General features: G+C 44.2%; 1 protein-coding gene across 3 annotated transcripts in view; it reads right to left on the bottom strand.

The window, feature by feature from the left end:
• adamts3 (ADAM metallopeptidase with thrombospondin type 1 motif, 3) overlaps positions 1 to 17,194 on the bottom strand; it is a 298,496-nt gene that overhangs the window by 26,731 nt on the left and 254,571 nt on the right. For all 3 annotated transcript variants that reach the window (XM_045695468.1, XM_045695469.1, XM_045695470.1), the window contains one exon: positions 3,935 to 4,052. In XM_045695468.1, coding sequence (XP_045551424.1) covers positions 3,935 to 4,052 — 118 coding nt within the window. The remainder of the gene's footprint in view (positions 1 to 3,934; positions 4,053 to 17,194) is intronic.

The following is a 17,194-nucleotide window of genomic DNA, read 5'->3' as shown; positions in this document are numbered from 1 at the left end:
TCCCTCCCAAGTTATTCATCTCCGTCCCTCCCTAGTTATTCAGCTCCCACCCTCCCTCCCTAGTTATTCAGCTCCCTCCCTAGTTATTCACCTCCCTCCCAAGTTATTCAGCTCCCTCCCTCCCTAGTTATTCATCTCCCACCCTCCCTCCCTAGTTATTGAGCTCCCTCCCTAGTTATTGCGCTCCCTCCCTCCCTAGTTATTCAGCTCCCTCCCTCCCTAGTTATTCAGCTCCCTCCCTCCCTCCCTAGTTACTCAGCTCCCTCCCTCCCTCCCTCGTTATTCAGCTCCCTCCCTCCCTCCCTAGTTATTCAGCTCCCTCCCTCCCTTCCTCGTTATTCAGCTCCCTCCCTCCCTCCCTCGTTATTCAGCTCCCTCCCTCCCTCCCTCGTTATTCAGCTCCCTCCCTCCCTCCCTAGTTATTCAGCTCCCTCCCTCCCTCCCTCCCTCGTTATTCATCTCCCTCCCTCCCTCGTTATTCAGCTCCCTCCCTCCCTCCCTCGTTATTCAGCTCCCTCACTCCCTCCCTCGTTATTCAGCTCCCTCCCTCTCTAGTTATTCATCTCCCTCCCTCCCTCCCTCGTTATTCAGCTCCCGCCCTCCCTCATTATTCAGCTCCCTCCCTCCCTCGTTATTCAGCTCCCTCCATCCCTAGTTATTCAGCTCCATCCCTCCCTCCCTAGTTATTCAGCTCCCTCCCTCCCTAGTTATTCAGCTCCCGCCCTCCCTCGTTATTCAGCTCCCTCCCTCCCTCCCTAGTTACTCAGCTCCCTCCCTCAATCCCTCCCTCCCTAGTTATTTACCTCCCTCTCCCCCTCCCTAGTATACAGCTCCCTCCTTCCCTCCCTAGTTATTCACCTCCCTCCCAAGTTATTCAGCTCCCTCCCTCCCTAGTTATTCAGCTCCCACCCTCCCTCCCTAGTTATTGAGCTCCCTCCCTAGTTATTCACCTCCCTCCCTCCCTAGTTATTCAGCTCCCTCCCTCCCTAGTTATTCAGCTCCCTCCCTCCCTCCCTAGTTACTCAGCTCCCTCCCTCCCTCCCTCGTTATTCAGCTCCCTCCCTCCCTCCCTAGTTATTCAGCTCCCTCCCTTCCTCGTTATTCAGCTCCCTCCCTCCCTCCCTCGTTATTCAGCTCCCTCCCTCCCTCGTTATTCAGCTCCCTCCCTCCCTCCCTAGTTATTCAGCTCCCTCCCTCCCTCCCTCCTTCCCTAGTTATTCAGCTCCCTCCCTCCCTCCCCCGTTATTCAGCTCCCTCCCTCCCTCGTTATTCAGCTCCCTCCCTCCCTCGTTATTCAGCTCCCTCCCTCCCTCCCTAGTTATTCAGCTCCCTCCCTCCCTCCCTCCCTAGTTACTCAGCTCCCTCCCTCCCTCCCTCGTTATTCAGCTCCCTCCCTCCCTCCCTCGTTATTCAGCTCCCTCCCTCCCTCCCTAGTTACTCAGCACCCTCCCTCCCTCCCTAGTTACTCAGCTCCCTCCCTCCCTAGTTATTCAGCTCCCTCCCTCCCTCCCTAGTTATTCATCTCCCTCCTTAGTTACTCAGCTCCCTCCCTCCCTCCCTAGTTATTCAGCTCCCTCCCTCCCTCCCTAATTATTCAGCTCCCTCCTTAGTTACTCAGATCCCTCCCTCCCTCCCTAGTTATTCAGCTCCCTCCCTCCCTAGTTAGTCAGCTCCCTCCCTCCCTAGTTATTCAGCTCCCTCCCTCCCTAGTTATTCAGCTCCCTGCCTCCCCTAGTTATTCAGCTCCCTCCCTCCCTCCCTCCTCCCTCCCTCCCTCCCTCCCTCCCTCCCTCCCTCCCTCCCTCCCTCCCTCCCTCCCTTCCTAGTTATTCAACTCCCTCCCTCCCTAGTTATTCAGCTCTCTCTCCATCCCTAGTTATTCATATCCCTCCGTAGTTACTCAACTATCTTCCTCCCTCCCTCCCCAATTGTTCATCTACCCCTCTCCTTCCCTAGTTATTCATATCCATCTCTTGTTATTCAACTCCCTCCCTCCCTAGTTAGACAACTATCTCCCTAGTTATAAATATCCTAGTTTTTCAGCTCCCTCCCTCCATCCCTCCCTCCCTCCCTCGTTATTCAGCTCCCTCACTCCCTCCCTAGTTATTCAGCTCCCTCCCTCCCTAGTTATTCAGCTCCCTCCCTCCCTCGTTATTCAGCTCCCTCCCTCCCTCATTATTCAGCTCCCTCCCTCCCTCATTATTCAGCTCCCTCCCTCCCTCATCATTCAGCTCCCTCCCTCCTTCCCTCCCTCGTTATTCAGCTCCATCCCTCCCTCCCTAGTTATTCAGCTCCCTCCCTCCCTCCCTCCCTCCCTCCCTCCCTCCCTCCCTCCCTAGTTACTCATCTCCCTATCTCCCTCCCTAGTATACAGCTCCCTCCTTCCCTCCCTAGTTATTCACCTCCCTCCCAAGTTATTCAGCTCCCTCCCTCCCTAGTTATTCTGCTCCCTCCCTCCCTAGTTATTCAGCTCCCTCCCTCCCTCCCTCCCTCCCTCCCTCCCTCCCTCCCTCACTTCAGGATATATTTTCTTAACCAAATATCTAAATGATCCATAGTATGACCATCTTAAAACAATTCAATATGTCAGCATAGCACTCCCCCCCCACTTCAGGAGTGGTTAGGGTTAGGTATGGTGGTCTGAGGGGTTAGGGTTAGGACTCAGGAGTGGTTAGGTATGGGGGTCTGAAAGGTTAGGGTTAGGACTCAGGCTTTGGGGGTGGTTAGAGTTAGGTATGGGGGTCTGAAAGGTTAGGGTTAGGACTCAGGCTTTGGGGGTGGTTAGGGTTAGGTATGGGGGTCTGAGGGGTTAAAGTTAGGACTCGGGTCTCAGGAGTGGTTAGGGTTAGGTATGGGGGTCTGAGGGGTTAGGATTAGGACTCAGGAGTGGTTAGGGTTAGGTATGGGGGTCTGAGGGGTTAGGATTAGGACTCAGGAGTGGTTAGGTATGGGGGTCTGAGGGGTTAGGATTAGGACTCAGCAGTGGTTAGGGTTAGGTATGGGGTCTGAGGGGTTACGTTTAGGACTCAGGTCTCAGGAGTGGTTAGGTATTGGGGTCTGAGAGGTTACGGTTAGGACTCAGGAGTGGTTAGGGTTAGGTATGGGGGTCTGAGGGGTTAGGATTAGGACTCGGGTCTCAGGAGTGGTTAGGTATTGGGGTCTGAGAGGTTACGGTTAGGACTCAGGAGTGGTTAGGGTTATGTATGGGTGGCCTGAGGGGTTAGGATTAGGACTCAGGTCTCAGGAATGGTTAGGTATGGGGGCCAGAGGGGTTAGAGTTAGGACTCAGGTCTCAGGAGTGGTTAGGGTTAGGTATGGGGGTTTGAGGGGTTAGGGTTAGGATTCAGGCTTTGGGGGTGGTTAGGGTTAGGTATGGGGTCTGAGGGGTTAGGGTTAGGACTCAGGCATTGGGGGTGGTTAGGGTTAGGTATGGGGGTTTGAGGGGTTAGGGTTAGGATTCAGGCTTTGGGGGTGGTTAGGGTTAGGTATGGGGGTCTGAAAGGTTAGGGTTAGGATTCAGGCTTTGGGGGTGGTTAGGGTTAGGTATGGGGTCTGAGGGGTTAGGGTTAGGACTCAGGCTTTGGGGGTGGTTTGGGTTAGGTATGGGGGTCTGAAAGGTTAGGGTTAGGATTCAGGCTTTGGGGGTGGTTAGGGTTAGGTATGGGGTCTGAGGGGTTAGGGTTAGGACTCAGGCTTTGGGGGTGGTTAGGGTTAGGTATGGGGGTCTGAAAGGTTAGGGTTAGGACTCAGGCTTTGGGGGTGGTTAGGGTTAGGTATGGGGGTCTGAGGGGTTAGAGTTAGGACTCAGGCTTTGGGGGTGGTTAGGGTTAGGTATGGGGGTCTGAGGGGTTAGAGTTAGGACTCGGGTCATATAATTGACATATAATTGATAGTCAGGGTTAATGTTAAGGTCAGGGTTAGAGTTGTATCTCACCGTGACAGGGTCCTGGCTTGCAGGGTCTGTGGGCCTCAGGTCTCTCTCCATTACACTGATCTCCAATACGACACGTCACTAAGCGCCTCTCCATCCCCTCACCACATGTCACTGAGCACTGAAACACAACACACATATAAATTACATAGTTATCAGTCACACTGCAATCTAGACACAACATTTAGTTATCAGTCACACTGCAATCCAGACACAACATTTAGTTATCAGTCACACTGCAATCCAGACACAACATTTAGTTATCAGTCACACTGCAATCTAGACACAACATTTAGTTATCAGTCACACTGCAATCTAGACACAACATTTAGTTATCAGTCACACTGCAATCTAGACACAACATTTAGTTATCAGTCACACTGCAATCCAGACACAACACTTACTGTAGTTATCAGTCACACAATAACTACAGCAAAACACCTAACACTCAACACATCAAGCCTCAGGCCCTACATACTATACCTCTGACTAGGCCCCAGTCCTCACAAAGTATCCCTTAATACCTCTGACTAGGCCCCAGTCCTCACAAAGTATCCCTCCATACCTCTGACTAGACCCCAGTCATAACTAAGTATCCCTCCATACCTCAATGGCTAAATTGAAATGGAAACCCTGTCACTGACATGTGACAAGGAAATAGGCACCAGAACATTTGGAGTGGCGATACAGCGCTTTTGTAGGGAGCTCCATAGTTAGGGACGTAGTGGTTGTTACAGGGAGCTCCATAGTTAGGGACGTAGTGGTTGTTAGAGGGAGCTCCATAGTTAGAGATCTGGTGGTCAGGTAACCAAGGACCCACTGCTTCCCTGGAGCCTGTCTTAGTGACATAGCTCACCAGCTCTCTACTGTGATGGAGAAGCACCCGAATGCTCGCACAGTAGTCATTCATGTTGTTACAAACTACATCAATCTTCATAAATCGGAGCAATTAAAAGATGACTTCAGAGTGCTCATAGGCAGGCTGAAGGAAACAGGCAAGCGTGTTCTCATTTCCTGGCCTCTACCAAGAACAGGTCAGGAATGTAATGCTTTAGTCCTCTCCTCTGGCTACACTACTGGCTTAAATCCTTCTGTTCCTCCATGGATTTGGAGGGTTCAATTACTATTTTTGACCTGTTTCAGGAAGCTAGATGTCGCACGTCCATACTTCACAGGAGAGGCATTTGGACATATATTTTTTTTTAATCAAAATATGTTTTGGGGCAGAAATGCCTTCTAGAACAAGTAAACATTCATGTGCATTAATAACAAATGAATGTCATCTGTAAATACAAATAAAATAGTTAAATGATGAGCCTAGTTGGTTCAGTCACGGAAAAAGTCAGCAACCTTCCTGCTAGCCATGATTGGCTGAGATAATGAGTGGGCTGGACATGTCTAGAGATGAGTTTGGATTGATCTGCCATGTCGCTAGCTAGCTGACGCACCTTCTTCACGACTATGTGTGTGTGTGGACTATTTTAAGTTCTTAGTGATTTGGACACCAAGGAACTTACAGCTCTCGACCTGCTGGGGTCTCGACCTGGTTGGGACATGCTCGCCCAACCATTTCCTGTAATCCACAGTCAGCTCCTTGGTCTTACTGACGTTGAGGGAGAGGTTGTTGTTCCGGCATCATACTGCCAGGTCACTGACCTCTTCCCTGTAGGCTGTCATCGTCACTAGTGATCAGGCCTACCACCGTCGTGTAGCCATCAAACCTGATGATGGTGTTGGAGTCGTACGCGGCCACGCAGTCGTGGGTGAACAGAGAGTACAAGAGTGGACTAAGTACACACCCCTGTGGCGCCACCTTGTTAGAGGGTCAGCATGGCGGAGGTGATGTTGCCTACCCTCACAACCTGGGGTCAGTCCATCAGGAAGTTTAGGATCCAGTTGCAGAGGGAGGTGTTCAGTCCAAGGGTCCTAAGTTTGGTGACGACCTTGGAGGGGACAATGGTTCTGAACGCTGAGCTGTAGTCAATGTACAGAATTCTCACATAGGTGAGGGCAGTGTGGAGAGCAATTGGAGGGACTCTGGCATCATTACTGAGAAAAATGATGTAAGTGATGCTTTAAATCAGAATTTTATCTCGGCAGGCTTTTTATTTGAAATAAATGGTGCTTTAATTGACCATAGTCAGCCAGTTGACTGCTTGCCCCATCTCTCAGCCTATAGTTGATGCAATGGAAGTTCCATCAACTTCTAGTGAATCTTTGTTTTCATTTCAACAACTTTCTACTTGTGATATGCTTTTTTATGTAAAAAAGGTTGCTTGATCCTTTCATGCTGCAGCTTTCTGCTCCTCTGGTTTATTTATAGACATTTCCAGGGCCTTCGACACTGCTGACAATCACATTCTCATTCAAGGGTTGACTGAAATAGGCCTGGATCCGGCTTCTTGCAAGTGGTTTGAGAATTGTCTGTCAGGCAGGACAGAATGTGTGATTTCTGATGGTGTTATGTCTAGTTTCCTGGATATTATGAAAGGTGTACCGCCGGGGTCAGTATTGGGACTTGTTCTCTTTACATAAATTGGGTTAGTCTGTAGACAAAATTCAAATTAAAAATAAAATATTTAAAGGGATGTCTTAAGTTAAATGCACTGAAAACACTATTGAATGAAAACTCCACAAGAAAATCTGTTTACAAGAAAATTACAGGGTTTTCAGCAGTCGAATGAAATGTATTCAGAGTGTGCAAGGTAGCCACACCTGCAGAGTGAGTTACGTGGTACTGAATAATGAAAGTCTGAATAACAAATACTGAGAAGTGCATAGGAAAGGCGTAAATTCCTAAGTTTGTCACTTTCACCTGTATGCAGACACTGTGTCACGACTGTCTAGGACCAGTGGAGAGGTGGAATCAGGAGCAGGAGACAGAGGGCCGGAGCAACGGTGTTTTAATAATATTATTGGCACGCAAATAGCCGTAGGGCACCAGGCGTGTGGCGAAGTCTGCCAGGGGAAAAACACCTTCCCAAAATAAGCGCACTGGAAACGAAAAGCGCACGGGGCGCAGCCCGGCAATAATAATCTACAATAACAATTTATAATCACAACTGTCCTGAGTGGACAATAAACAATCCCGCACGAGAACCCCAACTGAAAATACACACTAAATAACCCCCCACTAATGACAAACACAAAACAGGTGCGAGATAGACAGACAGACAAAACCAAAAGACACAGAAACAACGATCGGTGGCAGCTAATAGGCCGGCGACGACGACCGCCGAGCGCCGCCCGACCGAGGAGGGGCGCCACCTTCGTTAGATACTGTGACACACTGTGGTGTATGCTATTGCCCCCACAGCTAACCAGGCTCAATCTGCCTTTATTGCCCTGCCTTTGTTGAACAGGAGTTGTTACTTCATGCAGGTAAAACCAAGTTCGTTATTTTACAAATCACAAAAAATGTATCTGATGATTTATACTTACATACTTTGGATGGTACCCTCATTGATCGTGTGCCCGTTTATAAATATCTGGACATCTGAATTGACAAAAAGCTATCTTTCAGAAAGCATGTTGATGATTTAGTTAAGAAATTAAGAATTAAAATAGACTCCTTCTATAGGAACAGGTCTTTCATTAAATAGCAGAAAACAAATCATTGTCAAAATTCATTCCAGTTATTGACTATGGCGATATCGTCTATATGAATGCAGATGCCACTGTACTGAAGCCATTGGATGCAGTTTATCATAACACATTGTGCTTTATTACGGGCGATAGGTTCACTACACATCATTGTAACGATTGTCATTGGGAATGGATGACCAAAATGCAAGTGGGATGTGGATACTTATCTTTTTAATGTAAAGAATGAAGCAAACACAGAAAAAACAATAACGATTCACGACAGGCTAACGGGCTATACATACAAAAATAATAGCAGTGCTAGCGCAACAACCCACAAACCCAAGTGAAAAACACACACCTAATATATGACTCCCAATCAGCTGGGAGTCATATATTCTCCTAACCAGCTGTCCCTGATCGGGAGCCACACAGACCAACATAGAAACATACAACCCAGAACAAACATACACAGACATCTTCTGCCACGTCCTGACCAAAATACTACACAACTACACCCTCTGCTGGTCAAGACGTGACAATCATAGCATTTTGTATCAGAAAGTAGGCTGGCCTTGAAAAAAAGATTTAGGCATTGCGCTCTTTTTGTCTATAAAGCCCTCTTGTATACATTTCTGCCATAACTTACCTCATTGTTAACCTTCAGATGTATAAGTTACCAGACACAGACTCAGGGAAGGCTAACCCTGGAGACCCCTTCAATCTCCACCTAGTTAGGTAAATCTGCTTTTAGTTTGTTTTGTGCCTCATGGAATGACCTCCAAAAGTCCTTAAAGTTGGTGGATTTGGTGTCTCTAGGGCAATTCAGGTGGATGATTGATGTGTATATACATATAGTGTAATGTTTATTGATTTGTTTGACAGGTCGTCATAGATGGCAAGATGGCGCCAACAGACATGGTCGCCCATGGCTCCTAAGAAACTTTGCAGTATTTATTTTGTGTGTTACTTCTCACATTATTAGCTCAGAACGTCCTTTGCGCTATTACATACAGCCGGAAAGAACTTTGGGATATTAGAGCAGCGATAACGCACCAGCATTCCAGCCACAAATATGACTTTCCTGAATTGGACCCTTTGTTCGTACCCCCCCCAAACGCAATCAAATGTATTTGTCTGTATTGTCAGTACTGTCAAAGGTACTGGAGTCCTTAGTTAGTAGGCAGCTAAAGGCCCTACTTCCAAAAAAACATTTGAAATGGAATGCAATCAGGTTTTAGGTCTAGCCACAGCACTGTTTCAGCAACATTGAAGGTTTTAAATGACATCCACTGTGCTCTTGATAAGAAGTTACATTGTGTGTCTGTCTTTATTGATTTGTGGAAGGCTTTTGACACCGTGGACCATGCTGTGTTAGTGCAACGGTTAAAATGTTGTGGAATTACTGGTCATGCTCTAGATTGGTTTATAAATTACCTATCAAATCGTACACAATGTGTAATGGCGGATGTTTGTAAATCTGAGTCCATAGAGGTGTGCTCAGGTGTTCCGCAAGGTTCTATTTTGGGCCCACTGTTGTATATCAACAAAATTGGGGATCATATTGAATCAGCGGATGTTCATTTTTATGCAGATGATACTGTTCTTTATTCAAGTGGTAGTAGTTTATCTTTTTAAAATGCCCAAAGAGCATTTAACATCATACAACAGAATCTGTATAATTTAAAGCTGGTTCTAAATTCAGGTAAAACAAAATGCATGGTATTTTCAAATGCCAGGCATGTTACTAATCAGCAGGAGAGAGAGCGAGAGCGTCGAAAACAGCAGGTCCGGGACAAGGCCTGTGAACAGGTCAGGGTTTCATAGCCGCAGGCAGAAGAGTTGAAACTGGAGCAGCAGCATGACCAGGTGGTCTGGGGACAGCAAGGAGTCATCAAGCCAGGTAATCCTGAGGCATGGTCCTAGGGCTCCTCCCAGAAGGGGAGGGAGAGAAATAATTAGGGGGAGCATACTTAAAACCACATAGGAGACCAGATAAGACAGGAGAATTACACCAGATATAACAGACTGACCCTCGCCCCCTGGCACATACACTTTGCCAAAGCACAACCCCCTAGAGGGATAATCAATGGACCACCAACTTACTAACCTGAGACAAGGCTGCGTATAGCCCACAAAGATCTCGTCCACCGCACGAGGCCGAAGTGGGGCGCAAAACCAGACAGGAAGATCACGTCAGTGACTCAAGTGACGCACCCCTCCTAGGGATGGCATGGAAGAGCACCAGTAAGCCAGTGACTCAGCTCCCATAATAGGGTCAGAGGCAGAGAATCCCAGAGGAGAGAGGGGAGCCGGCCACGTAGATACAGCAAGGGCGGTTCATTGCTCCAGTGCCCTGCCCGTCACCTTTGCACCCCTGGGCCAGACCTCACTCAATCACTGCACCTACTAAAGAGATGGGTCTTCAGTAAAGACTTAAAGGTCAGGAGCAAGTCTGTCTCTAACATGGATAGGCAGTGTAGAGAGGCTAGCACTGGAGTAATATGATCACATTTTTGGGTTCTTGTCAATATTCGAGCAGCCATGTTTAGCACTAACTGAAGTTTTATTTAGTGCTTTAACAGGGTAGCCGGAGAGTAGAGCATTGCAGTAGTCCACTCTAGAAGTGACAAAAGCAGAGATGAACTTTTCGGAATAATTTTGGGACAAAATGTTTCTGATTTTTGCAATGTTACAAAGATGGAAAAAAAGCGGTCCTTGAAATATTCTTGATATGTTCAAGAGAGATCAGGGTCCAGGGTAATGCAGAGGCCCTTCACAGTTTTACTTGAGATGACTGTATAACCATCAAGATTAATTGTCAGATCCAACAGCAGATCTCTTTGTCTCTTGGGACCTAGAACTAACATCTCTATTTCGTCCGAGTTTAAAGTAAAACATTTTCCGCCATCCACTTCCTTATGTCTGAAACACAGGCTTCCAGGGTAGAGAATTTTGAGGCTTCACCACCACCGTTTCAAAAAATGTACAGCTGTGTGTTGTCCGCATAGCAGTGAAAGTTGACATTGTGTTTCCAAATGACATCACCAAGAGGTAGAATATATAGTGAAAACAATCCTTGAGAAACACCGAAACTTAAAATTGATTTGTCAGAGGACAAACCATCCACAGAGACAAACTGATATATTTCCGACAGATAAGATCTAAACCAGGCAACATCTTTTCAGTGTAGACCAATTAGGGTTTACCATCTCTCCAAAAGAATGTGGGGATCGATGGTGTCAAAAGCAGCACTAAGGTCTAGGAGCACGAGGACACATGCAGAGCCTTGGTCTGACACCATTAAAAGGTAATGTACCACCTTCACGAGTGCAGTCTCAGTGCTATGATGGGGTCTAAAAGAAGACTAAAGTGTTTCGTATACATTATTTGTCTTCAGAAAGGTAGTGAGATGCTGCGCAATTTTTTCCAAAATGTAGAGATGCTTTATTACTGCCACTTTTAGAGAGTTTAGTACACATCTGGAGGATAGGGAGCCATTTATTATGTTCAACATAGGAGGGCCAAGCACAGGAAGCAGCTCTTAAAGGAGTATAATTAGAATAGGGTCCACTACGCAGCTTGAAGGTTTAGAGGCCATGACTATTTTCATCAACGTGTCAAGAGATACAGGATTAAAAAACTTGTGTCTCCATTGATCCTAGGTCCTGGCAGTTCTGTGCAGACTCTGGACAACTGAGCTCTGGAGAAATATGCAGATTCCAAGAGAAGCGCCCATAATTTGCTTTCTAATGATCATGATCTTTTCATCGAATAAGTTCATGAATTCATCCCTGCTGAAATGAAAGCCATCCTCTTGGGGAATGTTCTTTTCAGTTAGCTTTGCGACAGTATCAAAAATACATTTTGGATTGCTCTTATTCTCCACAATTAGGTTGGAAAAATTGGATGATCGAGCAGTAGTGAGGGCTTTTTCTTTGTATTTATTTCACCTTTATTTAACCAAGTAGGCCAGTTGAGAACAAGTTCTCACTTACAACTGCGACCTGGCCAAGAAAAAGCAAAGCAGTGAGACAAAAACAATAACAGAGTTAAACATGGGATAAACAAACGTACAGTCAATAACACAATAGAAAAATCTATATACAGTGTGCGCAAATGTAGTAAGATTAGGGAGGTAAGGCAATAAATAGGTGATAGTGGTGAAATAATTACAATTTAGCATTAACACTGGAGTGATAGATGTGCAGAAGATGATGATGTACAAGTAGAGATACTGGGTGCAAAGGAGCAAAAAATAACAATATGGGGATGAGGTAGTTTGTGTGGGCTATTTACAGATGGGCTATGTACAGGTGCAATGATCGATAAGCTGCTTTGACAGCTGATGCTTAAAGTTAGTGAGGGAGATTAGTCTCCAGCTTCAGTGATTTTTGCAATTTGTTCCAGTCATTGACAGCAGAGAACTGGAAGGAAAGGCGGCCAAAGCAGGAGTTGGCTTTGGGGATGACCAGTGAAATATACCTGCTGCAGCACGTGCTATGGGTGGGTGCTGCTATGGTGACCAGTGAGCTGAGATAAGGCGGGGCTTTACCTAGCAAAGACTTATAGATGACCTGGAGCCAGTGGGTTTGGCGACGAATATGAAGCGAGGGCCAGCCAACGAGAGCATACAGGTTGCAGTGGTGGGTAGTATATGGGGCTTTGGTGAGAAGGCTCGGCCTCTGACTCGTTGCTTAAATGGGGAGAACTGGTTGAATGTTTCTGTAGGCTGAATGACACTGGTTCAGCATGCCGACAGCATTTCTTTGCAGAAGCTTTGAGAAAATTGTCCGGCTGTGGGGACTGTGTGGGGGGAGTTCTACTATCTGTACTTACTGGTGGCACAGATGCTGTTTCATCCTTTCATACAATTAAATTACCCTTGCCTAACGATTGCATTTGAAGCTGGGCTTGCAGCATGGCTATCCTCACCATAAGGCGATAGTTCTCCTGTATATTATGAGAACAGTGACTGCAATTAGATGGCATAGTGTTAATGATGCTACTTAGCTTTTTCGGCTGGTGGAGATTCTGTAGAACCATGTCCAGATAAAGTGTCCGGGGTGAAAAAGTTGAATGAAAAAAGTAAAGTGAGGAAAAAACTAAGATGATGGTAAATGTGTTAATGCAGATTGACAAAAAAAATAACGTTTGGCAGGTAGCCAAGTAGTAACAAACAGCACAGCAACACGTAGACAAGTCCGGAAGTTGTGACTTTGTGGCTGTTGTAACTGCTACTCCAAGTGTGATTCCATTTATCCCAGAGACTGCTCCAAGACGCCGCCGGAGGTTAAGAGGTATTCGGAGTGGACTTTTAGTCCGACTCAGGATGCGTGCATACCATCCACCGCTTTCGAGTATATTACTTGCTAATGTTCAGTCCCTGGACAATAAAGTACAATTCTGTTCGGTCATCGTCACAGCGGTGTATATTCCCCCTCAAGCCCATACCACGATGGCTCTCAAGGAACTATACTGGACTTTGTGCAAACTGGAAACCGCATATCTTGAGGCCACATTTATTGTAAGCTGGGGACTTTAATAAAGCAAATCTTAGGAAAACCTCTGAAGTTTTATCAACACATTGCTTGCGCCACTCGCGCATCAAACTCTCGACCATTGCTACTCTCCCTTCCGTGACTGAGAATATGGTTGAGTACAAAAAGTCCAGTAATGCCCTTCATGAGGCAATCAAACAAGCAATACGTCAGTACATAGACAAAGTGGAGTCAACGGCTCAGACAACGAAATCTCGCTGCCGGAAAAGCTAAACACCTTCTTTGCCCATGTCGAGGAAAACACAGTAATACTTTTGAATCATCTGTCCATAGAGCATTCTTCCAAGAGTCTTCATGATCATCTAGTTGCTTCCAGGTGCTTTTTGGCAAACTTGAGTCAACTTTGGATGACATGAGTCCCATTATGCCTGGCGAAAACCAAACACTGCATTTGTCAGTAAGAACCTCATGCCAATGGTCAAGCATGGTGGTGGTAGTGTGATAGTTTGGGGATGCTTTGCTGCTTCAGGACCTGGATGACTTGCCTTATTGGAAGAAACCATGAATTATGTAATCAGAGAATTCTGCAGGAGAATGTCAGGCCATCTGTCAATGAGCTGAAGCTGAAGCGCAGCTGGGTCATGCAGCAAGACAATGATCCAAAACACACAATCAAGTCTACATAAAAATGTCTAAAAAGAAACAAATTTGAAGTTTTAGAATGGCCTAGTCAAAGTCCAGCCCTAATCCCAATTGAGATGTTGTGGCAGGACTTGAAACGTGCTTGAAAACCCACAAATGTCGCTGAGTTAAAGCAGTTCTGCAAGAAGAAGTGGGCTGAAATTCCTCCACAGCGATGTGAGAGACTGATCAACAACTACAGGAAGCACTTGGTTGCAGTCATTGCAGCTGAAAGTGGCACAACCAGTTATTGAGTTTAAGGGGGAAATTACTTTTTAACACAGGGGAATTGGGTGTTGCATTGCTTCGTTAGTTAAATAAAATAAGTATCAATGTTTTTTGTTGGATAAAACTTGAAAATTGTATCATACACTGCAGTTGCGGAACAATGGGAAAGTAAATCTGCTTTGAAAGTTGATAAACTTGTCATCCCAGTTTTGAGAAAATGGTTCTTGAGTGTTTTGGTACACCTACTCGAGAGCTCTTCTTTGTCTACACCCATTCAGAATCGTTCACACCCTCTTAAGCCTTAGTCCCACCCATCTCTTTAAAGGAGTCACATGTGAGGCCATGTGGTTAACAGAGTAAGGTAGTGTAATAAACAACAAAAGATTAAGACTAAAAGTGGTGAAAGTAGTAGCAAAAAATACACTTGAATATTTCAATTTTGGGAAATCTCTTATAAAATGGGTTAAAGTTATGTATAGTAACCATAGGTGTAAAATAATGGCTACATCTCAGAAAGTTTTTAACTGTCTAGAGGAGTAAAACAAGGTTGTCCACTATCGGCATATCTATTTATTATTGCCATCGAAATGTTAGCTGTTAAAATTAGATCAAACAATAATATTAAGGGATTAGAAATCCGTGGATTAAAAACTATGGTGTCATTGTACGCTGATGATTCATGGTTTCTTTGAAAACCATAATTAGAATCTCTCCACGGCCTCATAGAGGATCTAGATACTTTTGCTATCCTCTCTGGATTAAAACCAAATTATGATAAGTGTACTATATTAGGTATCGGATCAAATGTTACATTACTGTGTATTTTACCAATTAAAATGGTCTGACGGAGATGTGGACATACTCATTATACAAATCCCAAAAGAAAGAAATGATCCCACGTAATTCATTTTTATAGAAAGTTAGCAAAAATAGATAAGATCTTGTTACCATGGAAAGGAAAATACCTGTCTATTTGTGGAAAAATCACCCTGATTAACTCTTTAGTTATATCAGTCTACGCATTTGCTTATGGTTTTGCCTACACCTGTCACGGCCATTGTTGTAAGAATCGGACCAAAATGCAGTGTGGTTTGGGTTCATCATCTTTATTACGTGAACTGGCAAAAAAAACAAAGAACAAAATGAACGTGAAGCTATGCAGTGCTCAAGCTAACTATACATAAACAAGATCCCACAACCAACAGGTGTGAAAAAGATGCCCAAATATGATCCCCAATCAGAGACAACAATAGACAGCTGCCTCTGATTGGGAACCATACCAAGCCAACCTAGAAATAAAAAAACTAGAATGCCCACCCTAGTCACACCCCGACCTAACCAAAATAGAGAAAAAAGGATCTCCAAGGTCAGGGCGTGACAACACCTAGTGACCTGCTTTTTAAATTATATGAACAAAAAATATTCTATTTTATTTTGAATGGCAAGCCAGACAAAAGTAAAAGGGCCTATTTATATAACGAATATGAATTCGGAGGGCAGAAATTACTAAATATTAAAGCATTAGACCTCTTACTAAAGTCATCAGTCATACAAAAGTTATACTTAAATCCAAACTGGTTCTCTAATAAATTGGTAGGAATGTCTCATCCTATGTTCAAGAATGGCCTTTTTCCCTTTAATCAGATTACACCTGCTCACTTTCGGTTGTTTGAAAATGAAATAATCTTCAAAATATCGTTATTTTTTAAACACGCCTTAGAAATTTGGTTGCAATTTCAGTTTAATCCACCTGAAAAGGCAGAACAAATAATACAACAAATATTGTGGTTAAACTCAAATATACTAATTGATAAAAAAAATATTTTCCGAAGAAATGTTTAAAAAAGTTATAATTTGTGTGACTGATATCATAAATAGGACTGGTGGAGTTATGTCACACATGCAGCTAACACAGACATATGGAAATGTCTGCTCTACCCAAAATTACAACCAACTAATTGCAGCATTACCACAAAAATGGAAGAGGCAAGTAGAAGGGGAAAAAAGTAAGGAACTTGTATGTCGGCCCTGTATTAAAGAACATACATGGTTAAAGAAGTGTGAAAAATTAAAAAAACATACCAATTTAATTTAAGGAACAAAAAACGGACAGCTGTGCCATATAAATTGCAAAATAGTTGTGAAGAGATTTGCGATGTACCCATTCCATGGCGCATGGTTTATAAATTGATATGCAAAACAATGCCGGATTCAAAACTTTGAAATTTTCAATTTAAATTACTATGCAAAATTCTTGCAACCAATAGAATGTTATATATATAGGGGATACAATCTTCCCAGCTCTGCAGATTTTGCTGTGAGGAGGTAGAGTCATTAGATCATTTATTTTGGTATTGTCCATATGTAGCTCGTATTTGGACACAGGTCCAGGAATGGCTGAAGAATTGCAACATTTGCCTAGAACTAACGCTGCAGATAACAATACTGGATGATTTGAAAAGCCATAGTCAATCAATAATATAATTATTTTAGCAAAAATGTTTTTTTAATTCACAATCTGTAGAAGCTATGAGAATAGAAAGGTTCAATACTTTGTCAAGCATCACAGCACAGTTGAAAAATGTATGGCAACTAGATATCCAAAATGGATGTTGTTGAGAGATAGATGGGAGGGGTTGAATGGATCTGAAGGGTGGGACTAATAACAAGATAACCAATGTAAACCATACAGGGTCTGTAAAATGTATATAGGTTGAGAAATTGTGAAATAGCACAGTTACAAATAGAATATCAGAAATAGGATATCAGAAATAGAGGAAGGACTATAAACAAACAAAATATAACTACTGTAAAGCAGATTGTGTATACTATGTATAAACTGAAGGTAGAAGCCTAAGTGTTATTGTTTATTAGTGTACTCCAATTGGGGGAAGGGTGGTAGGGTTTGGGGAATAATAAAGGTATATTCTAAAAATAAGTATATATATTTCCCCAAAAATATATATGGGGGATTGGAAATGATGCAGACAATTACATTGATGGAAGCAACAATCTTTACACAATATTAAGCTGATCCACCCCTTACATTTAAAAAAAAAACTTCTTGCATCTAGGCATTCCGCTAGCCAACAGCCAATGGAACAGCAGGGCGCGAACTTCAAAACATCAAAAATCTAATAATTTCAATTTCTCAAACATACGACTATTTTACACCATTTTAAAGATACACTTCTCCTGAATCCAACCACGTTGTCCGATTTCAAAAAGGCTTTACAGCGAAAGCAAAACATTAGATTATGTTAGGACACCA

This window comes from Salmo salar, chromosome ssa15, assembly GCF_905237065.1.
Source record: "Salmo salar chromosome ssa15, Ssal_v3.1, whole genome shotgun sequence".
NCBI lineage: Eukaryota > Metazoa > Chordata > Actinopteri > Salmoniformes > Salmonidae > Salmo > Salmo salar.
This window is presented reverse-complemented; position numbering and strand designations above follow the sequence as displayed.